At 46.0% G+C, this 26,163-nt stretch overlaps 1 protein-coding gene across 1 annotated transcript in view; it reads left to right on the top strand.

Annotated features, from left to right (window-relative positions):
- Nucleotides 1–26,163, top strand: part of USP43 (ubiquitin specific peptidase 43) — a 182,606-nt gene that overhangs the window by 106,876 nt on the left and 49,567 nt on the right. The window contains exons 5-9 of the mRNA XM_063961040.1: nucleotides 15,276–15,411; nucleotides 15,919–16,063; nucleotides 17,713–17,869; nucleotides 17,979–18,090; nucleotides 25,500–25,603. Coding sequence (XP_063817110.1) covers nucleotides 15,276–15,411; nucleotides 15,919–16,063; nucleotides 17,713–17,869; nucleotides 17,979–18,090; nucleotides 25,500–25,603 — 654 coding nt within the window. The remainder of the gene's footprint in view (nucleotides 1–15,275; nucleotides 15,412–15,918; nucleotides 16,064–17,712; nucleotides 17,870–17,978; nucleotides 18,091–25,499; nucleotides 25,604–26,163) is intronic.

Genomic DNA, 26,163 nt, shown 5'->3' with positions numbered 1-26,163 from the left:
GGGAGACAACACTTCTATAGGGTTGTTCCTATATATTTATAGCGCTTGGGTGTGTGCTGGCAAACTCTCCCTCTGTCTCCCCAAAGGGCTAGTGGGGTCCTGTCTTCGATAAGAGCATTCCCGGTGTGTCTGCTGTGTGTCGGTACGTGTGTGTCGACATGTATGAGGACGATGTTGGTGTGGAGGCGGAGCAATTGCCGGTAATGGTGATGTCACCCCCTAGGGAGTCGACACCGGAATGGATGGCTTTATTTATGGAATTACGTGATAATGTCAGCACATTACAAAAATCAGTTGACGACATGAGACGGCCGGAAAACCAGTTAGTACCTGTACAGGCGTCTCAGACACCGTCAGGGGCTGTAAAACGCCCTTTACCTAAGTCGGTCGACACAGACCCAGACACGGACACCGAATCTAGTGTCGACGGTGAAGAAACAAACGTATTTTCCAGTAGGGCCACACGTTATATGATCACGGCAATGAAGGAGGCTTTACATATCTCTGATACTGCATGTACCACAAAAAGGGGTATTATGTGGGGTCTGAAAAAAAAAACTACCTGTAGTTTTTCCTGAATCAGACGAATTGAATGAAGTGTGTGATGAAGCGTGGGTTAACCCCGATAGAAAACTGCTAATTTCAAAGAAGTTATTGGCATTATATCCTTTCCCGCCAGAGGTTAGGGCGCGCTGGGAAACACCCCCTAGGGTGGATAAGGCGCTCACACGCTTATCAAAACAAGTGGCGTTACCGTCTCCTGAAACGGCCGCCCTCAAGGATCCAGCAGATAGGAGGCTGGAAACTACCCTGAAAAGTATATACACTCATACTGGTGTTATACTGCGACCAGCCATCGCCTCTGCATGGATGTGCAGTGCTGGGGTGGTTTGGTCGGATTCCCTGACTGAAAATATTGATACCCTGGATAGGGACAGTATTTTACTGACTATAGAGCATTTAAAGGATGCATTTCTATATATGCGAGATGCACAGAGGGATATTTGCACTCTGGCATCGAGAGTAAGTGCGATGTCCATATCTGCCAGAAGAAGTTTATGGACGCGACAATGGTCAGGTGATGCGGATTCCAAACGGCATATGGAAGTATTGCCGTATAAGGGGGAGGAATTATTTGGGGTCGGTCTATCGGATTTGGTGGCCACGGCAACAGCCGGGAAATCCACCTTTTTACCTCAGGTCCCCTCCCAACAGAAAAAGACACCGTCTTTTCAGCCGCAGTCCTTTCGTTCCTATAGGAACAAGCGGGCGAAAGGACAGTCATATTTGCCCCGAGGCAAAGGAAAGGGTAAGAGAGTGCACCAAGCAGCTTCTTCCCAGGAGCAGAAGCCCCCCCCGGCTTCTGAAAAGCCCTCAGCATGACGTTGGGGCTTTACAAGCGGACTCAGGGGCGTGGGGGGTCGACTCAAGAATTTCAGCGCACAGTGGGCTCACTCACAGGTGGACCCCTGGATCCTGCAGATAATATCTCAGGGTTACAGGTTGGAATTCGAGAAGTCTCCCCCTCGCCGGTTCCTAAAGTCTGCTCTGCCAACGTCTCCCTCAGACAGGGCGACGGTATTGGAAGCCATTCACAAGCTGTATTCTCAGCAGGTGATAGTCAAGGTACCCCTCCTACAACAGGGAAAGGGGTATTATTCCACACTATTTGTGGTACCGAAGCCGGACGGCTCGGTAAGACCTATTCTAAATCTGAAATCTTTGAACCTGTACATACAAAAATTCAAGTTCAAGATGGAGTCACTCAGAGCAGTGATAGCGAATCTGGAAGAAGGGGACTTTATGGTGTCCCTGGACATCAAGGATGCTTACCTGCATGTCCCAATTTGCCCTTCACATCAAGGGTACCTCAGGTTCGTGGTGCAAAACTGTCATTATCAGTTTCAGACGCTGCCGTTTGGATTGTCCACGGCACCTCGGGTCTTTACCAAGGTAATGGCCGAAATGATGATTCTTCTGCGAAGAAGAGGCGTATTAATTATCCCTTACTTGGACGATCTCCTGATAAGGGCAAGGTCCAGGGAACAGCTGGGGGACGTAGTAGCACTAACCCAAATAGTGCTGCAACAGCACGGGTGGATTCTGAATTTTCCAAAATCTCAATTGACCCCGACGACACGTCTGCTGTTCCTGGGAATGATTCTGGACACGGTTCAGAAAAAGGTGTTTCTTCCGGAGGAGAAAGCCAAGGAGTTATCCGAACTTGTCAGGAACCTCCTAAAACCAGGGAAAGTGTCTGTGCATCAATGCACAAGAGTCCTGGGAAAGATGGTGGCTTCTTACGAAGCGATTCCATTCGGCAGATTCCACGCACGAACTTTTCAGTGGGATCTGCTGGACAAATGGTCCGGATCGCATCTGCAGATGCATCAGCGGATAACCTTGTCGCCACGGACAAGGGTGTCTCTTCTGTGGTGGTTGCAGAGTGCTCATCTGTTAGAGGGCCGCAGATTCGGCATACAGGACTGGGTCCTGGTGACCACGGATGCCAGTCTGAGAGGCTGGGGAGCGGTCACACAGGGAAGAAACTTCCAGGGACTTTGGTCAAACCTGGAGATGTCTCTTCACATAAATATACTGGAGCTAAGAGCGATATACAATGCTCTAAGCCTGGCAAAACCCCTGCTTCAGGGTCAGCCGGTGTTGATCCAGTCGGACAACATCACGGCAGTCGCCCACGTAAACAGACAGGGCGGCACAAGAAGCAGGAGAGCAATGGCAGAAGCTGCAAGGATTCTTCGCTGGGCGGAAGATCATGTGATGGCACTGTCAGCAGTGTTCATTCCGGGAGTGGACAACTGGGAAGCAGACTTCCTCAGCAGACACGATCTACACCCGGGAGAGTGGGGACTTCATCCAGAAGTCTTCCACATGATTGTGAACCGTTGGGAAAAACCAAAGGTGGACATGATGGCGTCTCGCCTCAACAAAAAACTGGACAGGTATTGCGCCAGGTCAAGAGACCCTCAGGCAATAGCTGTGGACGCTCTGGTAACGCCGTGGGTGTTCCAGTCAGTGTATGTGTTTCCTCCTCTGCCTCTCATACCAAAAGTACTGAGAATTATACGGCAAAGGGGAGTAAGAACGATACTCGTGGCTCCGGATTGGCCAAGAAGAACTTGGTACCCGGAACTTCAGGAGATGCTCACGGAAGATCCGTGGCCTCTACCTCTAAGACGGGACCTGCTTCAGCAGGGACCGTGTCTATTCCAAGACTTACCGCGGCTGCGTTTGACGGCATGGCGGTTGAACGCCGAATTCTAAGGGAAAAAGGCATTCCGGAAGAGGTCATTCCTACACTGGTAAAAGCCAGGAAGGAAGTGACTGCACAACATTATCACCGCATTTGGAGAAAATATGTTGCGTGGTGTGAGGCCAGGAAGGCCCCCACGGAGGATTTTCAATTGGGTCGATTCCTACATTTCCTGCAAACAGGATTGTCTATGGGCCTCAAGTTGGGGTCCATTAAGGTTCAAATTTCGGCCCTGTCGATTTTCTTCCAGAAAGAATTGGCTTCAGTTCCTGAAGTCCAGACTTTTGTAAAAGGAGTACTACATATACAGCCCCCGGTTGTGCCCCCAGTGGCTCCGTGGGACCTTAATGTAGCTTTGGATTTTCTCAAAACCCATTGGTTTGAGCCACTCAAATCGGCGGATTTGAAATATCTTACATGGAAAGTAACCATGCTACTGGCCCTGGCTTCAGCCAGGAGAGTGTCAGAATTGGCGGCTTTATCGTATAAAAGCCCATATCTGATTTTCCATTCGGACAGGGCAGAACTGCGGACGCGTCCTCATTTCTGCCTAAGGTGGTGTCAGCGTTTCACCTGAACCAGCCTATTGTGGTGCCTGCGGCTACTAGCGATTTGGAGGATTCCAAGTTGCTGGACGTTGTCAGGGCATTGAAAATATATATTTCAAGGACGGCTGGAGTCAGAAAATCTGACTCGCTGTTTATACTGTATGCACCCAACAAGTCAAGGCCCATTCCACAAGGAAGGTGGGCTCATCCTGGGCGGCTGCCCGAGGGGTCTCGGCATTACAACTCTGCCGAGCAGCTACGTGGTCGGGGGAGAACACGTTTGTAAAATTCTACAAATTTGATACCCTGGCTAAAGAGGACCTGGAGTTCTCTCATTCGGTGCTGCAGAGTCATCCGCACTCTCCCGCCCGTTTGGGAGCTTTGGAATAATCCCCATGGTCCTGACGGAGTCCCCAGCATCCACTAGGACGTTGGAGAAAATAAGATTTTACTTACCGATAAATCTATTTCTCGTAGTCCGTAGTGGATGCTGGGCGCCCATCCCAAGTGCGGATTGTCTGCAATACTTGTACATAGTTATTGTTACAAAGAAATCGGGTTTTTATTGTTGTGAGCCGTCTGTTCAGAGGCTCCTACGTTGTCATACTGTTAACTGGGTTCAGATCACAAGTTGTACGGTGTGATTGGTGTGGCTGGTATGAGTCTTACCCGGGATTCAAAATCCTTCCTTATTGTGTACGCTCGTCCGGGCACAGTATCCTAACTGAGGCTTGGAGGAGGGTCATAGGGGGAGGAGCCAGTGCACACCACCTGATCCTAAAGCTTTATTTTTGTGCCCTGTCTCCTGCGGAGCCGCTAATCCCCATGGTCCTGACGGAGTCCCCAGCATCCACTACGGACTACGAGAAATAGATTTATCGGTAAGTAAAATCTTATTTTCTTGTGCATGTGCACAATGCACTTGGCTTGTAATAACCATATAATTTGCAGTAGTGAGTACATAATGCCATGTAATACAAAAGGAAAATTGACTCACATGGGTTAAAATTTATGCTATCAGAGATACTAATGCTTTTAGTAAAACATACAGTTTACTAATCAAGCTTTAATTAGCCAAAAGTGTAAAGTAGTGAATAGAAAATTTAATAAAATAAGACTGCGTGCTGAGAATTCACGCCAAATGGGTAGGTGGCCTGTAATTAGAACAACAAAAGAAAATTATACAGGACAGAGAGCGAGAGAGAGGACGGATCTGTTAATTACAGTGTGCTGATGCCCATAATACCACAACATGTAACTGACTCCCACTCACGTCTCACTGTCTAGATAAGAGATGAAGGTGTTAACTGAGTTTGTATGTTATTAAGCATTTTACAGTGAATTGTAGGCTACTAATTACTATACTTCTGTATTATTATTATCCATTCTTTTTCACTTTACACCTACAGTTGTACGGGTTGATGTATATGTAACTTTCCTTACTGAATGGGCACACACTCTAGATTTTGTTTTTTGGAAGAAATGGAATCCACACCAGGGTCTCTAGAAGAGTTGTTCCATGTCTTATGTCAGTGCCCTCACCACTAAATTACCTATTTTCCTCAGTAGAATTAGCAGGAGCTTTTGGACCCTATTCAGTTACAGTTACAGATTTAGCTAAAAAGCAGAATCTGCTACAGAGTACGATCGGATGTTGGGGGCCGCCCAGCATGAAAGTCCCACCCATCGCAGAACGAGAAATTAGGTATGACATTCCCCCGCATATGCAGCATGGTTGCCTATGCTGGAGCATTGCCTCCATCTTTCGGGTCGCATCAGCCGCATGAACGCCCCAAAATTGGTCTGTACACGCCTGGGTTGTCTGGACCACACACCCGCAACGCCGCGTCGACTCCCCACCAACGGCTGCCACTGTCAATCATAGTGTGATCACATCCTTCAGGGTTGTGATCACACTGTGAACATACCCTCCAACATTTTACACACAAAAACCGGTACAAATTAGGAAAGTGGACGTGGCCACGGGTAAATGGGTACAGTTGGAGGGTATGTGTGAATGTTCGCACAGCGCATGCTCAGATTGCTGAAAATTGCTCATTTGTGATTTTTCGTAATCAGAGATTCAAACTGAATGAGGGCCTTTGTACGGTATCCAGATGGAAGATAGGCAGTCAGTAGGTCAACACCAGATAGTCGACAGGGTCAAGATGTAAATCATTGAAATGGTGAACACAAAAATAAGTTGACACATATTTCATGCTTTTTAAGGTTAGGCACTTGGGGTAGGGTTAAAGTGAGGCTATTGAAGGGGATGGATAGGGTTAGGCACATTAGGTAGGGTTAGGATTAGTGTTAAAGTAACACAAAAAAAACATATTGACCATTTGCATGTTGACCTTTTGACCCTGTCGACTTGAGTCCACATCGACCATTGAACTGTCAACCTTCTGATTATCAAATATCTGGTGTCAACCTAGTGACTGTCTATCTAGACACTGTCGATCTTAACCCACACTCCTTTTGTACAGTCTAGTGTAGGGGTGGGCAAAATACGACCTGTGGGCTGGATGCGGCCCGTGAACCGATCCTGCCCGGCTGAGCTGCTTGTCATTGTGCTGTAGTACCTGCAAGCCGTCGGAGCCGCTGAGGATATCCTAGTAGCGGTCTTGTGTTCACGTCACGTGATGCGGCATTACATCAGGCGGTGTTGGGGGTGGGGCCAGAGCATGGATGCGGGCAGCAAGCAGCAGGAAGTTTAAAGACACGTCACCAGGCACTTGAATCAGGAAGAGCGCATAAGATAGACATTTTTTAGTTTTTAATGAAACGTTCAAAGCATCCATCACTGCCTTCTTAGCAAAACGCAATGCTCATATATATTGGTAGATGCTCAATTAGCTTAGTGATATCATTCAGGTGCTCAAAAGGGAGGGGTATTTTAAGCAAGAAAAAAAGCCATTTGTTTCCCCCAGCACCCTGAATGATAACCGTAACCAGATTTAAATTCCACATAATAATAGAATTCAGAGATCTTCGTTACACATATTTGCGCAAATGTGTGAATAAGCCCCAAAGCTGCATCAAGGCGTCTCTGTATATTTGGGGTCCATAGCGCTATATCTAGGTGCAGGGTATGGCACCCCAAAACACCAGCATAAGCCAGAAAGCCCAGCGTAGCATACCAGTGAAAAAACTATAGTGTTAATAAATTAGTATTTAGGAAGCCGAAGCTAAAGAGAAAGTGATACAAAAATGAAATGCAATTAAAATAGAGAAATAGTGTTAAAAAATGAACAAGTGAAAAGTGTTAATAGAATGTAAGGGTATGCCACACTAAGGCCATCCAGCTCAGCCAGTCCAGAGGCACCACACCTCACACCTCCATTACCCCAATCTGGGTCTAAGATTAACCAGCAAGGAGCCACATGATAATGGCTCCTTACTACAATATGTCTAAGCTAAGAGCTACCTACCTTGGAGCAACCCCATAATGCTCCATGTGGCATGTCAGGGCCTGCACCTCCTCCTAATGCAGGAACCTCTCTGCCTCTCACAACAAACATATATATTGGTAGATGCTCAATTAGCTTAGTGATATCATTCAGGTGCTCGAAAGGGAGGGGTATTTCTAAGCAAGAAAAAAAGCCATTTGTTTCCCCCAGCACCCTGAATGATAACCGTAACCAGATTTAAATTCCACATAATAATAGAATTCAGAGTTCTTCGTTACACATATTTGCGCAAATGTGTGTATAAGCCCCAAAGCCGCATCAAGGCGTCTCTGTATATTTGGGGTCCCTAGCGCTATATCTAGGTGCAGGGTGTGGCACCCCAAAACACCAGCATAAGCCAGAAAGCCCAGCGTAGCATACCAGTGAAAAAACTATAGTGTTAATAAATTAGTATTTAGGAAGCCGAAGCTAAAGAGAAAGTGATACAAAAATGAAATGCAATTAAAATAGAGAAATAGTGTTAAAAAATGAATAAGTGAAAAGTGTTAATAGAATGTAAGGGTATGCCACACTAAGGCCATCCAGCTCAGCCAGTCCAGAGGCACCACACCTCACACCTCCATTACCCCAATCTGGGTCTAAGATTAACCAGCAAGGAGCCACATGATAATGGCTCCTTACTACAATATGTCTAAGCTAAGAGCTACCTACCTTGGAGCAACCCCATAATGCTCCATGGGGCATGTCAGGGCCTGCACCTCCTCCTAATGCAGGAACCTCTCTGCTTCTCACAACAAACATATATATATTGGTAGATGCTCAATTAGCTTAGTGATATCATTCAGGTGCTCGAAAGGGAGGGGTATTTCTAAGCAAGAAAAAAAGCCATTTGTTTCCCCCAGCACCCTGAATGATAACCGTAACCAGATTTAAATTCCACATAATAATAGAATTCAGAGATCTTCGTTACACATATTTGCGCAAATGTATGAATAAGCCCCAAAGCCGCATCAAGGCGTCTCTGTATATTTGGGGTCCCTAGCGCTATATCTAGGTGCAGGGTGTGGCACCCCAAAACACCAGCATAAGCCAGAAAGCCCAGCGTAGCATACCAGTGAAAAAACTATAGTGTTAGTAAATTAGTATTTAGGAAGCCGAAGCTAAAGAGAAAGTGATACAAAAATGAAATGCAATTAAAATAGAGAAATAGTGTTAAAATATGTGTAACGAAGATCTCTGAATTCTATTATTATGTGGAATTTAAATCTGGTTACGGTTATCATTCAGGGTGCTGGGGGAAACAAATGGCTTTTTTTCTTGCTCAAAACGCAATGCTACCTGTCTATTCTATCCTTTTCTCCCCACAATATTGTGGCCACTAAAGGAAACAGATTTAACAGCACCTAACTGTACTTTACCAGAAATGTAGCTTGTTTTCACCCCATTCTAATTGCAATTGTATCTAGGGAGGGAGGCTGGTAATTTTGTTCAGGAAGGGGGTGGGTGGGGTGTTGGTAATTGTGTCCAAGGGGGATGAGGGGTGCTGGTAACTGTAATATGCCGTAATGTGTGAAAGGGGGCTCTGCCTGCCGTAATGTGTACAAGGGGACTCTACCTGCCGTAATGTGTAAAAGGGGGTTCTACCTGGCAAAATGTGTAATGGGTACTCTAGCTGCCGTAATGTTTAAAATGGAGCTCTGCCTGCCATAATGTGTGAAAGGGGCTCTGCCTGCCGTAATGTGTTTAAGGGGTTCTGCCTGCCGTAATGTGTAAAAGAGAGCTCTGCCTGCCGTAATGTGTAAAAGGGGGCTCTACCTGCTGTAATGTGTAAAAGGGGGCTCTACCTGGCGAAATGCGTGATAGGGCCTCTACCTAGAGTAATTTGTAAAATGGGGCTCTACCTTGCGTAATGTGTGACAGGGGCTCTACCTGGCTTAATATGTGTAAAAGGTTCTTTACCTGTAGTAATGTATTTAAGTGGTGCTACTGTGCAGCGTAATTTGAATAATGGAGACTTCTGTGCAGCCTAATATGAATCTGTATTATTTTTCCCATGAAGCTACGCCCCTATATTTTTGGCGCGTGCCTATTGCGGCCCTCGCATACTCATTGGAAAGTGTTAAGTGGCCCCTCAGCTGAAAAAATTGCCCACCCCTGGTCTAGTGTATGAAAGTATAGATGTGTAATACCCTAAAGCTATTGCACCATGGAGATCCCCTTGTGATTTTTTTTTTTTTTGTTTACATTGTGGAACTACAAGTCCCAGAGTAGATCGTGGGCTGAACTTTATGTGACCCTGTCAGCTTGGGACAGGGATTTTGCCGCCAATTCTCTGGTCCTGTCACTTCTTACCCAGCAACATAAAAAGTCTGGGAAACATGTCCCCAGCTGATTGGGTCCCCTGGGTTGTAGGGCAGAGTGACCAGGAGGTAGTCTGTTGCTGGGGCCCCGGGAGCCAGTCATCATAGAGGAGAGGGGAGGTGGAGGAGCACCAGGACCCTTAAAAGAAGCCTCACAGCACAGGAGAGGAGCCCCTGGAGGAATGGGAATATGTACCTGGGGAAGTGGAGCCATGTAGTGTCCAGAGCCTGAAGACTGGAGTATGCAGCGCTGGGAGGATCGCTGCCAGAGGAGACCTGGAGGAATGGGAATATGTACCTGGGGAAGTGGAGCCATGTAGTGTCCAGAGCCTGAAGACTGGAGTATGCAGCGCTGGGAGGATCGCTGCCAGAAGAGACCTGGAGGAATGGGAATATGTACCTGGGGAAGTGGAGCCATGTAGTGTCCAGAGCCTGAAGACTGGAGTATGCAGCGCTGGGAGGATCGCTGCCAGAGGAGCCCTGGAGGAATGGGAAGATTACCTGGGGAAGGTGTCGCCATGTAGCCCCAGGAGCCGCCTGCCAGTGTGTGAGGACCGTCTGCGCAGAGAAGAAGCCGAGGGGAGAACCAGCGACCGGAGCACCAGTGCCAGAAGAATGCCGGAGACCCTGCCTGAGGAGAAGAGCTGGCCGCGTCAGTGCCAGCGGGGATGGAGTGCGGAGAAGAGCCGCCGCTGCTGAGAGACTGGAGCGCTGGGCCGGAGGAACCGCAGCCCGTCCAGCAGAGCAGTGATGACATCCGTCCCCTGGATTCCAAGGAGCGGCAGATGAGAAGCGCGCAGGCACCGCGAAGGACGACCCCGGGAAGAAGACCCCAGCGAGGACCCCTGGCGGCTGGAGTACGGCGAGGACCCGAGAAGACCCCAGCGTAGAGATGACGGCGCGGACCGGAGTCTGCTGCACAAGAGGAGTGAAGACCCGGAGACGGCTCGGCGGCAGCTGAAGAGGAGAAGACCGGACCGGAGACTGAGGAGGGAGACTCCAGACAGCCACGCTGAAGATGCGGAGGATCGGAGGTGGCAGAAGCGCCGCAGCAGGTGGTGAGACCCTGATCGCCCTTCCGCTGCCCTACTCTGCCCCTGTTGTGCCCTCCGCTGCAAAAACTCTGCAAATAGGGGACATAGTATTTGAAAAAAGGTGTAGACACCCCTAAGATCCCCTGTGTCCGGTATTTAACCCCTTCCGCTGCATGAACTCTGCATTTGGGGTACATATTTACTAAGTGGGTAGGTTGCCCTTCATGAGTGCCCCGGTGAGACAATTAATAATAAAAGGGGTGGGCTCCCCTCATCACAGTACCCCCGCAAGTTTAGATAATTAGGAGTTGCGCTCCCCTCATTTGTATGTGCCCGGCTTAACCCCTTCTGCTGCAAAGACTCTGTAATCTGGGGGCAATATATTGTATTCCAGGGGAAGAGGCTCCCCACTAGTGCTGTGCCCCGCATATTTGTTTTGGAATGTTGTAAAAGGGGGTAGACTGCCCTTATATATTTGTTAATGCATTTATCTGCTATTAAGGAATGCTGGTACTGATAGTTCTTTTTATGCAAGCTCCGCCCAGCAGTGTGAAAGCTAATGTTAATGCATTTATCTGCTATTAAGGAATGCTGGTACTGATAGTTCTTTTTATGCAAGCTCCGCCCAGCAGTATGAAAGCTAATGTTAATGCATTTATCTGCTATTAAGGAATGCTGGTACTGATAGTTCTTTTTATGCAAGCTCCGCCCAGCAGTATGAAAGCTAATGTTAATGCATTTATCTGCTATTAAGGAATGCTGGTACTGATAGTTCTTTTTATGCAAGCTCCGCCCAGCAGTGTGAAAGCTAATGTTAATGCATTTGTCTGCTATTAAGGAATGCTGGTACTGATAGTTCTTTTTATGCAAGCTCCGCCCAGCAGTGTGAAAGCTAATGTTAATGCATTTATCTGCTATTAAGGAATGCTGGTACTGATAGTTCTTTTTTATGCAAGCTCCGCCCAGCAGTGTGAAAGCTAATGTTAATGCATTTGTCCGCTATTAAGGAATGCTGGTCCTGATAGTTCTTTTTTATGCAAGCTCCGCCCAGCAGTGTGAAAGCTAATGTTAATGCATTTGTCCGCTATTAAGGAATGCTGGTACTGATAGTTCTTTTTATGCAAGCTCCGCCCAGCAGTGTGAAAGCTAATGTTAATGAATTGCTAACGCTGGTTACCTGAGACTGTTATTTAGAAGCCATAACCAGCCTGCTCTAATTGTGCACAAAGTACCTGCTTACCTGCTACTTGTAGTGCTAACGCTGGTTACCTGAGACTGTTATTTAGAAGCCATAACCAGCCTGCTTTATTTGTGCACAAAGTACCTGCTTACCTGCTACTTGTAGTGCTAACGCTGGTTACCTGAGACTGTTATTTAGAAGCCATAACCAGCCTGCTTTATTTGTGCACAAGTTCCTGCTTACCTGCTACCTGCATTGCTGACGCTGGTTACCTGAGACTGTTATTTAGAAGCCATAACCAGCCTGCTTGAATTGTGCACAAGTTCCTGCTTACCTGCTACCTGCATTGCTGACGCTGGTTACCTGAGACTGTTGTTTAGTAGCCATAACCAGCCTGCTTTAATTGTGCACAAGTTACCTGCTTACCTGCTACCTGTATTGCTAACACTGGTTACCTGAGACTGTCGTTTAATAGCCATAACCAGCCTGCTTTAATTGTGCACAAGTTCCTGCTTACCTACTACCTGTATTGCTGACGCTGGTTACCTGAGACTATTATTTAGAAGCCATAACCAGCCTGCTTCAATTGTGCGCCAGTTACCTGTTTACCTGCCACCTGCATTGCCAACGCTGGTTACCTGAGACTATTATTTAGAAGCCATAACCAGCCTGCTTTAATTGTGCACAAGTTACCTGCTTACCTGCTACTTGTATTGATAACGCTGGTTACCTGAGACTGTCGTTTAATAGCCATAACCAGCCTGCTTTAATTGTGCACAAGTTACCTGCTTACCTGCTACTTGTATTGCTAACGCTGGTTACCTGAGACTGTCGTTTAATAGCCATAACCAGCCTGCTTTAATCGTGCACAAGTTCCTGCTTACCTGCTACCTGTATTGCTGACGCTGGTTACCTGAGACTGTTGTTTAGTAGCCATAACCAGCCTGCTTTAATTGTGCACAAGTTACCTGCTTACCTGCTACTTGTATTGATAACGCTGGTTACCTGAGACTGTCGTTTAATAGCCATAACCAGCCTGCTTTAATCGTGCACAAGTTCCTGCTTACCTGCTACCTGTATTGCTGACGCTGGTTACCTGAGACTATTATTTAGAAGCCATAACCAGCCTGCTTCAATTGTGCACCAGTTACTTGCTTACCTGCTACCTGTATTGCTAACGCTGGTTACTTGAGACTATTATTTAGAAGCCATAACCAGCCTGCTTCAATTGTGCGCCAGTTCCCTGTTTACCTGCCTCTTGTAAATTTTGTTAGGGTAATAAAATGGAGTTGGATACCCTACTATGTTTGTGTTGTCATTGTGTCTGAGAGGTAAAGCAGGTCTGCCGCTCTGATCACCCGAACCTGATTCACACTAGCACCCCACAATTTAGTTCAAGTTTTCGGCACCGTAAATGTCATGTGTTTGTTTGTGGGTGGACATTACAGATGTACACCCTGATTTTTTTTTAAAGTGCCCTGAGAAAATCAATATCCTTAAAAGCAACATAAAAATTACTTCTCTCCGTAAAAGTGTTGCACGTTTTTGCCTGACTGTGACTATGGGGGTCATTCCGACCCGTTCGCACGCAGTGTATTTTAGCTTAGCAGGGCTGCACAAGCGATCGCAGCCCTGCTAAGCTAAAATACACTCCCCCATAGGCGTGGACTGTTGATCGCAGCAGCAGCTAAAAGTTGCTGGCTGCGATCAATTCGGAATGACCACGTATGCCCTGTTCCTTGTTGAATGCCATTAATAACATTTATTGGGAATCCCCCCCCCCAAAAAAAAAATATAAAAATTGCAGTTACACCACATACCCACTAATAATTCCCAAATTCTGTCACTGCTTAGGTCTGCTTCGAGAGTTGACCACTCTTACAGAGGAATCCTTTAGCTGTCCCTGCTGTCACTCATTAGAGTTATCATAAATCCAAATGACCTTCCCTGTTTCAGCTATGGAACGATTTAATACCAATCACATTTCTGGCACATGAACTTGAAATGACATCAGCCCTGCTTCTGTCAGAGGCAAATTCAAGTTGAATTCTGAATTTAGCTTCTTTTTTTATTATACATTGTTAACACATATTTTTTCCTAGTATTTCCTATATAAACCTTAATGTGACTAATACCCCTTTCACACAGCACAAATAACCCGGTATATTGGCGGGTCAACGCGGGTATAGGTGCGATGTGAAAGGGATATGTTCTGATTTCCAGGGTCGCCTGACCAGGTATTTCAACTTGGGAATAAAGCAGGGTTATTCCTGGGTTATTACCGGTTCAGGTGCAGTGTGAACGGGTGACTGGGTCGATGCAACCCTGGACCTGTTCACTTTATAGGGAGAGATGGCGCTAGAGGGTCAGGCGGTGCTTGGAGATGATCTGATCTCCAGGCGCTGCCTCCGCACACGCCACCATGCTCGTCACCAACCCGGCAATTTGCTGTGTTGGTGCCACCAGTCTGAAAGGGGTCTCGAGGACCCGTGCACAAGTCCCGGGAGCGACCTGCTTTAGCAATCTGCAAGCGGTATACTGTAACTTATAACACAAGATGGCAACTCCCATTTGCATGGGTAACAGGTCAGCTTTAAACGCACTCCGAGGTGTCCTGCCATCACTGGGAGTATCTTGCCATCACTATATTTCTTTATACACAAGTTTATTTTCCCCCCTCTACTCCGACTGGTCTGCCATTCCACTACATATTATTAACTAGTTACCAGCCCATCAAAATGACTGAACAACATAACAGTAAGGTCAGCGTCAGCGACTGTGTGCGTCTGAACGGAGAAACACTTGAATTGCTCCATCGGATACCATCTAGTGGCCGCCGCCACACAATACACTTGAATCCCCCCCCCCCCATAGAGGTGAGGAGCAGCGTTAGCCTTTTATTATATAGGATGATATTATTTTACCCTTTTTATCCCTTGACAGTTTCCTTAAACAGGAGATATGAGATGCATCTTGCTTTGCTTACTGAAATATTTGTGCCACAATATAGTAAACCTTTCCTGTTTAGTTATACTGCAGCAATGTTGCGGAAACTTTATATATTTATTGGACTTCTGTGCAATGGGCTAGACTGTATTAGCCATGGAAAGCATTATGTTGGCAAAAAAAGAGAGTTTAATATAAAAAGAAAATTCTTGCTTTTAAAATGAGTGGTTTCTACCATCTGAGTGTATCTACTTATTCAGTAAAGTTACAATATATATATATTTTCTTTATATGCTACAATTAACGTTTTTTTTATAAGGAATGGAAATATCACCATTATGTTTCAAAGCATAGGTAGTTGTACAGTGTTGTATACAAGTATTTTCCTACTAGTGGCCAGCTCCTGCTATCTTATATTAGACATATTAGTACAAGTGGTTTACCGGAATCATTTGTATGAACGGACTCTGTCTAATCAATCCAGTTTCACTCTACCCAAATGCTTTACTTTTGTCTTCAGGGCCCTGAATGTCACTTTAGTTTTCCAAACCAAGAAGCAACGGTTTCTGCGCATTGGCCTTGCTGTGCCCCTGTTTGGTACAATTGCATCTCTACGTCAGATGGTGGCTGACGAGGGCAAGGTGCCTTCAGATCAGGTAATTTAGTATTGTCCAACGCTAATGAAAACAGATATATGATTTTTTTATTTTCTAGAATGCTGTAAGCTTATGCTCCAGAAATCATATGGAGTTTAATTGTGGTCGTTTTCAGAAGGTACCAAGATAAACACAGTGGGAATTAAGCTACACATTCAGAAAACACAATAACACATAAAATGTCTGTGTATTTGTCTACTAAACCACGTATACCCCCTTTACTAGAACTGATGTAAGAGTGCAGAGTCTATACATTTGCCTATGTTGGTTATTGAATTAGCACAATGTTAGAATTACATGTACTCACTATTTTAATTGATTATTAGTTTTAAACCATCACCACCATTTTCACCCTGTTTTTTTTCTTATTTCTTTATTATTATTTTTTGTGTCCCAATTATATTGAAAAGCAATAAAAAAAATCAATGGCCCTGGACTGTAAGCATGCATATAGCATAAGGGTTTTGTACTGTTTTAGTTACTCTTTTCTTGACTCTGTGCCTAAAGGTGATACTGGTGGAGTTATATGCCAGCGGATTCCAAAGATCTTTCTCAGATGACGAAGACCTGAACACAATTGCTGAAGGAGATCCAGTCTATGCCTTCCAGGTTCCCCTGCCATTACCCAAAGTATCTGGCACTTGTAGAACAGGTGGGTTTCTAAGTATGCAAGTCTTATTCACTCCTGTGACAACACAAGCATGCTTTCCTGAGGCATTAGGGTCTTTATCTGTTTGAGTATAGTACATACTTTTTTTTCTGCCTGAGTCACATGGAGAAAGAGTGACTTTATGATGTTTATGTCATTATAATACATTCATTGGATTTTCCCATTGAGCAAAACCTTCATTCACCTGTACCCACTTTCCTCCTTATTGAGACTGTATGAGGAAGAGCGTGAGACTCACTGTACATCACACTGTACGTTCCTCTAGAGCAAGTGACTGGGAGAAAGAACAGAGGATGGAATCTTGTTGGGGAGATGGGTATATTGCAGTAGTGCGTCTGGTTGCACAAGGATGAAAAGTGCCCACAGCTCAGACTGCTTGTGGCTAGTAAAGAATACCCCTTTCAGACTGACAAAAAATTCCCAGGTTATTGCACATGAACGCGCATCAACTCGGGAATTTGCTCAGTGTGAAAGAGTACAGGATCAATATCCCGGGACGAGCGTCCCGGTATTACATCCCAGGTCTCGACCAGGGTTGAATCCGGGATTGTCCCGGGATGCTTTGCAGTGTGAACGGGTATGTGGGGTCATGGCGACCCGGCACCCGTTCTCTGCACAGGAGGAGGCAGTGCTTGGAAATGATTATCTCCAAGCACAGCTTCCGGTAGCGTCAGCGATGACGTCACCAACCCGGCAATATGCCGGGTCGGGCCGCAAGTCTGAAGGGGTCTCAAGCCGGGTCGCACCTGGGAAGCACCCGTGTACGCATTCCCGGGTGCGACCCGGCTCTTGTCAGTCTGACAGGGGTATTAGAGTTTATCAGCCCGTAACAGGTCACACATGTTAGTCATTTAATTCTGATAAACATACATATTTTCTCTGCTGTTCAGTATATCAATTAAAAGGGCAGTTTGGAGCAGCCTGTGCTTTCATCCCCTCCCGTGTTTAGATGTAGGGTAGGTAGTGACGAGATGGAACCTTGCAGCATTTATTGATTGCTTTGAAGGAACCAATTTGCATGCATATAATGTTTTTAAAGTTAAAGTATATGTTCTATTGAAATGGATGGGTTTTGCTTGGTTATACATAGCAGAGTGTCTGCTGTGACAGCTATTGAAAAGATGCGAGCAGCGTTTTGGGCTAATAGCAAAACAGATAATTTATAGAGTTTCAGAGAAGTCTGTGCTATTTCTCCTGCACTTGTCACACAAGCAATTACCCAGCTGCTGGATATCTGCGTGTTTCTATGGCAGTGCAGGTTTCCTGGTAGCTGGTTTCTAACTTTCTGCTTGACCCCTAATTCCTGAATTTCTGTAGTTTTCTACTCTGCAAATCCCTCCTGTGTGACTCTAATAAATCAGATTTATTTATGACTAAGCCAAACAAATATAGAGCACAGCTTTTCCTCTTGACCTGTTGTTTGCGTATGTTGCTTTTGCCTGTTGTGTGGTGGCATATGAACAATTCAGAGCATAATGTTTGTAGAAAGTGTTGCGTTAAATGTAAGAAATCGAGTCATAAACCAAGGCTTTCTAGAGAAATGTGGGACTGTTTTCTGGCTTGTGATTGGACTGAATATCTTAGCACAAGGCTTTTTAAAATGCAGAGAGTATCTTTTTTTTGTCACATAGGGTATCCTCACAGCCTTCCTTCTTCCCCACGCTGCCTTGATCCAGACGCACCAAGGTTACCTGGAGGAGGTTCTGTGTCTTCAGAGTTCCTGGCTAACAGCTCTAAACTGCTGCTGCTTTTCTGCAATGTGGACGGTGTAGGTCAGCAGGCCATTAGGTAAACTGACTTTCCCTAAAACACTGCATACTGTTCTGTAAGCACTGGACATTGTAATATTTATAATATCGACAAACTAAGTGTGAAGCTGACATTTTGAACTGTGCAGGTTTGGTCCCCCAATGGTGTTGAGGGAAGATAGGACAATGTCTTGGGATCAACTGGAGCAAAGCATCATGGGAAAGATTCAATATTTGCTGAGGAACAATGCACATCCTACTGTGAGTACTTTTTGGGAAATCAATCTATATTTTTAAGTGAATACTTTAGGATATACTACTTTCTATGCTATCTCTATGGCATTGTTACATGAACTAATTTAACATGAGTACGCTTTTTCTGTGAGATATTTTGGGATTGATAATGTCTGCTACAGACCATACTATTGGTTGCCCCGTTTGATATTTTTGCACATCAAATATTCCTACTGACCTTTCTCTATACAACACCATGATTCTGGTGTTATTATTACTAGTGTGGAGTTCTCTTAGTCATACAAGCTACCTGTTGCTCCTTAGTGTTTCATGCTCTAAAATAGCAACTATAATGAATTACAAATAATAATGTTAAAATAAGTCACTAACAAGATTGAATATTGAGGAATGAATAGAGCCAAGTCTATATTTATCATTAACTAAACTAGTCATGTCAATAGCTTTTTAGCAATTTAGTGGCCAATAGCAGTAGCTGCTCCCCAAGGGAGGATGGTGAGGGAACATATATGATATTTTTGCAAAAAATAAAATAAAACTGTGTGTAGGCGCTGTTCACTTGCAGTATACTGTTCTTAAATCCTTCAATATTCGTGAGTGGTACACCAGGAAACACACCCTCTTAATTAAGAACTTACAGTAGGGTTCTCACCCGTAGGCCAAACAAGGTATCTTTACCGTGATCTGATGTGTCCAATCATGTTGCAGAGTTTTCTGTCATTATACCATACCATTTTATATATACTGTGTGTGTGTGTATATTAATCAACTTAGTTCAGACATTTAAAATATGATTGCAACACAGATTTTATGACATGTTTTAATCATACATACAATACATATTTAATTTGTCAGTTACGTTTCTTGGCATCAGTGCCAGATTTGGCAAATGGGTCATGCCCCATAGGAAGGAGTGTGCATGGAACTGCTGCTAACATGATAGTCATAAATAAAGATCCAAATCTGACCTCACCTTCATTTGTATTTGATGTTCCAGACATAGAGATTGGAAACCTTCTGTGCCTTCAGTCATTTTACATATTAACAGCTGGAGATAAGATAGTTTAAAGTACTCTGCTGCAGCATGATATAGTGTGTAGTATATCTGCTTTTGAGAAGGTGTGTGTGTGTGTGTGTGTGTGTGTGTGTGTGTGTGTGTGTGTGTGTGTTGGGGGGGGGGGGGGGGGGCAGTACCTGCAAGGACTGGTTTAAAATAAGATTTTACTTACCAATAAATCTATTTCTCGTAGTCCGTAGTGGATGCTGGGGACTCCGTCAGGACCATGGGGAATAGCGGCTCCGCAGGAGACAGGGCACAAAAGTAAAAGCTTTAGGATCAGGTGGTGTGCACTGGCTCCTCCCCCTATGACCCTCCTCCAAGCCTCAGTTAGGATACTGTGCCCGGACGAGCGTACACAATAAGGAAGGATTTTGAATCCCGGGTAAGACTCCTACCAGCCACACCAATCACACTGTACAACCTGTGATCTGAACCCAGTTAACAGCATGATAACAGCGGAGCCTCTGAAAAGATGGCCCACAACAATAATAACCCGATTTTTGTAACAATAACTATGTACAAGTATTGCAGACAATCCGCACTTGGGATGGGCGCCCAGCATCCACTACGGACTACGAGAAATAGATTTATCGGTAAGTAAAATCTTATTTTCTCTGACGTCCTAGTGGATGCTGGGGACTCCGTCAGGACCATGGGGATTATACCAAAGCTCCCAAACGGGCGGGAGAGTGCGGATGACTCTGCAGCACCGAATGAGAGAACTCCAGGTCCTCTTTAGCCAGGGTATCAAATTTGTAGAATTTTACAAACGTGTTCTCCCCCGACCACGTAGCTGCTCGGCAGAGTTGTAATGCCGAGACCCCTCGGGCAGCCGCCCAGGATGAGCCCACCTTCCTTGTGGAATGGGCCTTGACAGATTTAGGCTGTGGCAGGCCTGCCACAGAATGTGCAAGTTGAAATGTGCTACAAATCCAACGAGCAATCGTCTGCTTAAAAGCAAGAGCACCCAGTTTGTTGGGTGCATACAGGATAACAGCGAGTCAGTTTTCCTGACTCCAGCCGTCCTGGAAACCTATATTTTCAGGGCCCTGACAACATCTAGCAACTTGGAGTCCTCCAAGTCCCTAGTAGCCGCAGGTACCACAATAAGCTGGTTCAGGTGAAACGCTGACACCACCTTAGGAAGAAACTGGGGACGAGTCCGCAGTTCTGCCCTGTCCGAATGGACAATCAGATATGGCTTTTGTGAGACAAAGCCGCCAATTCTGACACTCGCCTGGCCGAGGCCAGGGCCAACAGCATGGTCACTTTCCATGTGAGATATTTCAAATCCACAGATTTGAGCGGTTTAAAATGTGATTTGAGGAATCCCAGAACTACGTTGAGATCCCACAGTGCCACTGGAGGCACAAAAAGGGGGTTGTATATGCAATACTCCCTTGACAAACTTCTGGACTTCAGGAACTGAAGCCAATTCTTTCTGGAAGAAAATTTTACAGGGCCGAAATTTGAACCTTAATGGACCCCAATTTGAGGCCCATAGACACTCCTGTTTGCAGGAAATGCAGGAATCGACCGAGTTGAAATTTCTTCGTGGGGCCTTCCTGGCCTCACACCACGCAACATATTTTCGCCACATGTGGTGATAATGTTTTGCGGTCACCTCCTTCCTGGCTTTGACCAGGGTAGGAATGACCTCTTCCGGAATGCCTTTTTCCCTTAGGATCTGGCGTTCCACCGCCATGCCGTCAAACGCAGCCGCGGTAAGTCTTGGAACAGACCTGGTACTTGCTGAAGCAAGTCCCTTCTTAGCGGCAGAGGCCATGAGTCCTCTGTGAGCATTTCTTGAAGTTCCGGGTGCCACGTCCTTCTTGGCCAATCCGGAGCCACGAGTATAGTTCTTACTCCTCTACGTCTTATAATTCTCAGTACCTTGGTTATGAGAAGCAGAGGAGGGAACACATACACCGACTGGTACACCCACGGTGTTACCAGAACGTCCACAGATATTGCTTGAGGGTCTCTTGACCTAGCGCAATACCTGTCCAGTTTTTTGTTCAGGCGGGACGCCATCATGTCCACCTTTGGTCTTTCCCAACGGTTCACAATCATGTGGAATACTTCCCGATGAAGTCCCCACTCTCCCGGGTGGAGGTCGTGCCTGCTGAGGAAGTCTGCTTCCCAGTTGTCCACTCCCGGAATGAACACTGCTGACAGTGCTATCACATGATTTTTCGCCCAGCGAAGAATCCTTGCAGTTTCTGCCATTGCCCTCCTGCTTCTTGTGCCGCCCTGTCTGTTTACGTGGGCGACTGCCGTGATGTTGTCCCACTGGATCAATACCGGCTGACCTTGAAGCAGAGGTCTTGCTAAGCTTAGAACATTGTAAATTGCCCTTAGCTCCAGTATATTTATGTGGAGAGAAGTCTCCAGACTTGATCACACTCCCTGGAAATTTTTTCCCTGTGTGACTGCTCCCCAGCCTCTCAGGCTGGCATCCGTGGTCACCAGGACCCAGTCCTGAATGCCGAGTATGCGGCCCTTTAGTAGATGAGCACTCTGCAGCCACCGCAGAAGAAACACCCTTGTCCTTGGAGACAGGGTTATCCGCTGATGCATCTGAAGATGCGATCCGGACCATTTTTCCAGCAGATCCCACTGAAAAGTTCTTGCGTGAAATCTACCGAATGGAATCGCTTCGTAAGAAGCCACCATTTTTCCCAGGACCCTTGTGCAATGATGCACTGACACTTTTCCTGGTTTTAGGAGGTTCCTGACTAGCTCGGATAACTCCCTGGCTTTCTTCTCCGGGAGAAACACCTTTTTCTGGACTGTGTCCAGAATCATCCCTAGGAACAGCAGACGTGTCGTCGGAAACAGCTGCGGTTTTGGAATATTTAGAATCCACCCGTGCTGTCGTAGAACTACTTGAGATAGTGCTACTCCGACCTCCAACTGTTCTCTGGACCTTGCCCCTATCAGGAGATCGTCCATTTTCTTTGAAGAAGAATCATCATTTCGGCCATTACCTTGGTAAGGACCCGGGGTGCCGTGGACAATCCAACCGGCAGCGTCTGAAACTGATAGTGACAGTTCTGTACCACGAACCTGAGGTACCCTTGGTGAGAAGGGCAAATTGGGACATGGAGGTAAGCATCCCTGATGTCCCGGGACACCATATAGTCCCCTTCTTCCTGGTTCGCTATCACTGCTCTGAGTGACTCCATCTTGATTTGAACCTTTGTATGTAAGTGTTCAACTATTTCAGATTTAGAATAGGTCTCACCGAGCCGTCTGGCTTCAGTACCACAATATAGTGTGGAATAATACCCCTTTCCTTGTTGTAGGAGGGGTACTTTGATTATCACCTGCTGGGAATACAGCTTGTGAATTGTTTTCACTACTGCCTCCCTGTCGGAGGGAGACGTTGGTAAAGCAGACTTCAGGAACCTGCGAGGGGGAGACGTCTCGAATTTCCAATCTGTACCCCTGGGATACTACTTGTAGGATCCAGGGGTCCACTTGCGAGTGAGCCCACTGCGTGCTGAAACTCTTGAGACGACCCCCCCCACCGCACCTGAGTCCGCTTGTACGGCCCCAGCGTCATGCTGAGGACTTGGCAGAAGCGGTGGAGGGCTTCTGTTTCTGGGAATGGGCTGCCTGCTGCAGTCTTCTTCCCTTTCCTCTATCCCATGGCAGATATGACTGGCCTTTTGCCCGCTTGCCCTTATGGGGACGAAAGGACTGAGGCTGAAAAGACGTTGTCTTTTTCTCCTTTATACGGCAATACTTCCATGTGCCGTTTGGAATCTGCATCACCTGACCACTGTCGTGTCCATAAACAACTTCTGGCAGATATGGACATCGCACTTACTCTTGATGCCAGAGTGCAAATATCCCTCTGTGCATCTCGCATATATAGAAATGCATCCTTTAAATGCTCTATAGTCAATAAAATACTGTCCCTGTCAAGGGTATCAATATTTTCAGTCAGGGAATCCGACCAAGCCACCCCAGCGCTGCACATCCAGGCTGAGGCGATCGCTGGTCGCAGTATAACACCAGTATGTGTGTATACTTTTTAGGATATTTTCCAGCCTCCTATCAGCTGGCTCCTTGAGGGCGGCCCTATCTGGAGACGGTACCGCCACTTGTTTTGATAAGCGTGTGAGCGCCTTATCCACCCTAAGAGGTGTTTCCCAACGCGCCCTAACTTCTGGCGGGAAAGGGTATACCGCCAATAATTTTCTATCGGGGGAAACCCACGCATCATCACACACTTCATTTAATTTATCTGATTCAGGAAAAACTACAGGTAGTTTTTTCACACTCCACATAATACCCTTTTTTGTGGTACTTGTAGTATCAGAAATATGTAACACCTCCTTCATTGCCCTTAACAAGTAACGTGTGGCCCTAAAGGAAAATACGTTTGTTTCTTCACCGTCGACACTGGAGTCAGTGTCCGTGTCTGTGTCTGTGTCGACCGACTGAGGTAAAAGGACGTTTTAACGCCCCTGACGGTGTTTGAGACACCTGGACAGGTACTAATTGGTTTGCCGGCCGTCTCATGTCGTCAACCGACCTTGCAGCGTGTTGACATTATCACGTAATTCCTTAAATAAGCCATCCATTCCGGTGTCGACTCCCTAGAGAGTGACATCACCATTACAGGCAATTGCTCCGCCTCCTCACCAACATCGTCCTCATACATGTCGACACACACGTACCGACACACAGCACACACACAGGGAATGCTCTGATAGAGGACAGGACCCCACTAGCCCTTTGGGGAGACAGAGGGAGAGTTTGCCAGCACACACCAAAAACGCTATAATTATACAGGGACAACCTTTATATAAGTGTTTTTCCCTTATAGCATTTTAATATATATAGTCATATCGCCAAATAAGTGCCCCCCCTCTCTGTTTTAAGCCTGTTTCTGTAGTGCAGTGCAGGGGAGAGCCTGGGAGCCTTCCCACCAGCATTTCTGTGAGGGAAAATGGCGCTGTGTGCTGAGGAGAATAGGCCCCGCCCCCTTTTCGGCGGGCTTCTTCTCTTGTTTTTCTGAGACCTGGCAGGGGTTAAATACATCCATATAGCCCCCAGGGGCTATATGTGATGTATTTTTAGCCAGAATAAGGTACTATCATTGCTGCCCAGGGCGCCCCCCCCCAGCGCCCTGCACCCTCAGTGACCGCTGCTATGAAGTGTGCTGACAACAATGGCGCACAGCAGCAGTGCTGTGCGCTACCTTATGAAGACTGAAAAGTCTTCTGCCGCCGGTTTCTGGACCTCTTCACTTTTCGGCATCTGCAAGGGGGTCGGCGGCGCGGCTCCGGGACGAACCCCAGGGTGAGACCTGTGTTCCGACTCCCTCTGGAGCTAATGGTGTCCAGTAGCCTAAGAAGCCAATCCATCCTGCACGCAGGTGAGTTCACTTCTCTCCCCTAAGTCCCTCGATGCAGTGAGCCTGTTGCCAGCAGGACTCACTGAAAATAAAAAACCTAACAAAACTTTTACTCTAAGCAGCTCTTTAGGAGAGCCACCTAGATTGCACCCTTCTCGGCCGGGCACAAAAATCTAACTGAGGCTTGGAGAAGGGTCATAGGGGGAGGAGCCAGTGCACACCACCTGATCCTAAAGCTTTTACTTTTGTGCCCTGTCTCCTGCGGAGCCGCTATTCCCCATGGTCCTGACGGAGTCCCCAGCATCCACTAGGACGTCAGAGAAATATAGATGCTTAGCGAGTATTTTCCACTCTGAGAGGATTTCTGCTGTCTGTCATTACATTACTGCGCTATAGGAGTGAATAAAACACTTGTGTGAAGATATTTATTACTTGATTAGTTTATTAAGGCCATCTGATTGTGATTCATATGAAAAAGAACTGTGTTTCGAGAGCTGATGGAGGATAATTATAACACTTCACATAGCCAGCTGGTTGCATTACATTCTTCTCTAAATAATATTACATTTGGTTATTCATCATAAAACATGTATAACCAAATAACCACCTATTATTATGTATTTAAGTACCTTGAATGTATGTCCTGTTTTATGACAAATCTCTGACATATGTGCGTGTGTTTTGGTGAGGAGATATTTATCGATACATGAACATGCTTTATCTGACTTTTGCATATGGCTGTTGTGTTGCATTTGATAGTTGACAGGAAGCACTGAGTGTATTAGGTTACGTCACACAGGTGTTCCAGATTTCTGTTATATAAGACTGAGGCTAGCTCTGCATCACACAGGGATTATAGTGATATGGTCAGGTGGATGCTGCCAGAATGAGTAGAAGGGGAGGAAAGCTCATGTTATGATAAGAGGACGTGGGAAATAGAATTTTATCATTTCATAGGAATGTTTTGCCTCTGTTTTCTCTCTGCAGAGTGGAGGAGTTTTCTTCCATATTCGAGTTGTGGGGGCACCGGCGAGTAGCTGCTATTTGTCAGCCAAGGATGCACGGCCTCTCCAGCACCCAGCTGTAAGCAGGTAAGTGAATTCTCTATGTAGCGCCTACATCCCAGGTACTGCTGGCTCTCCTGAAATATATCTGTAGATCCAGTGTGCCAAAGTATTGGTTATTGTCAGATTTAGGCAGTATTTATGAAAGCATGGAGAGAGATAAAGCACTAACCAGTTGGCTTCTAACTCTCATTTTACAGTCTGGCTTGAAAAATGACACTTAGGAGCTGATTGGTTAGTGCTTTATCTCTTTCCACTTTATCACTTGTCATGCTTTGATGAATACCCCCTTAGAGACTAACAAATGTTTCATGTTGTTATATTAATTTAATGATCATTCAGTTGATCTTATTGGGATACGGTTGTTAGGTCGACAGTCATTAGATCGACCACTGAATGCCGACATGCATTAGGTTGACATGCATTAGGTTGACATGGACAATAGGATGACATGGTCATTAGGCCGACATGTACTAGGTCGACTGGTCAAAAGGTCGACATGAGTTTTTCACATTTTTCTAAATTTTATGGATTTTTTTTCATATTTAATGATCCACGTGGACAACGATTGGAATGGTAACATGCCG

This window comes from Pseudophryne corroboree, chromosome 3 (assembly GCF_028390025.1).
Source record: "Pseudophryne corroboree isolate aPseCor3 chromosome 3, aPseCor3.hap2, whole genome shotgun sequence".
NCBI lineage: Eukaryota > Metazoa > Chordata > Amphibia > Anura > Myobatrachidae > Pseudophryne > Pseudophryne corroboree.
Note: the sequence above shows the minus strand (reverse complement) of the source record. Positions and strands in the feature narration are given on the sequence as shown.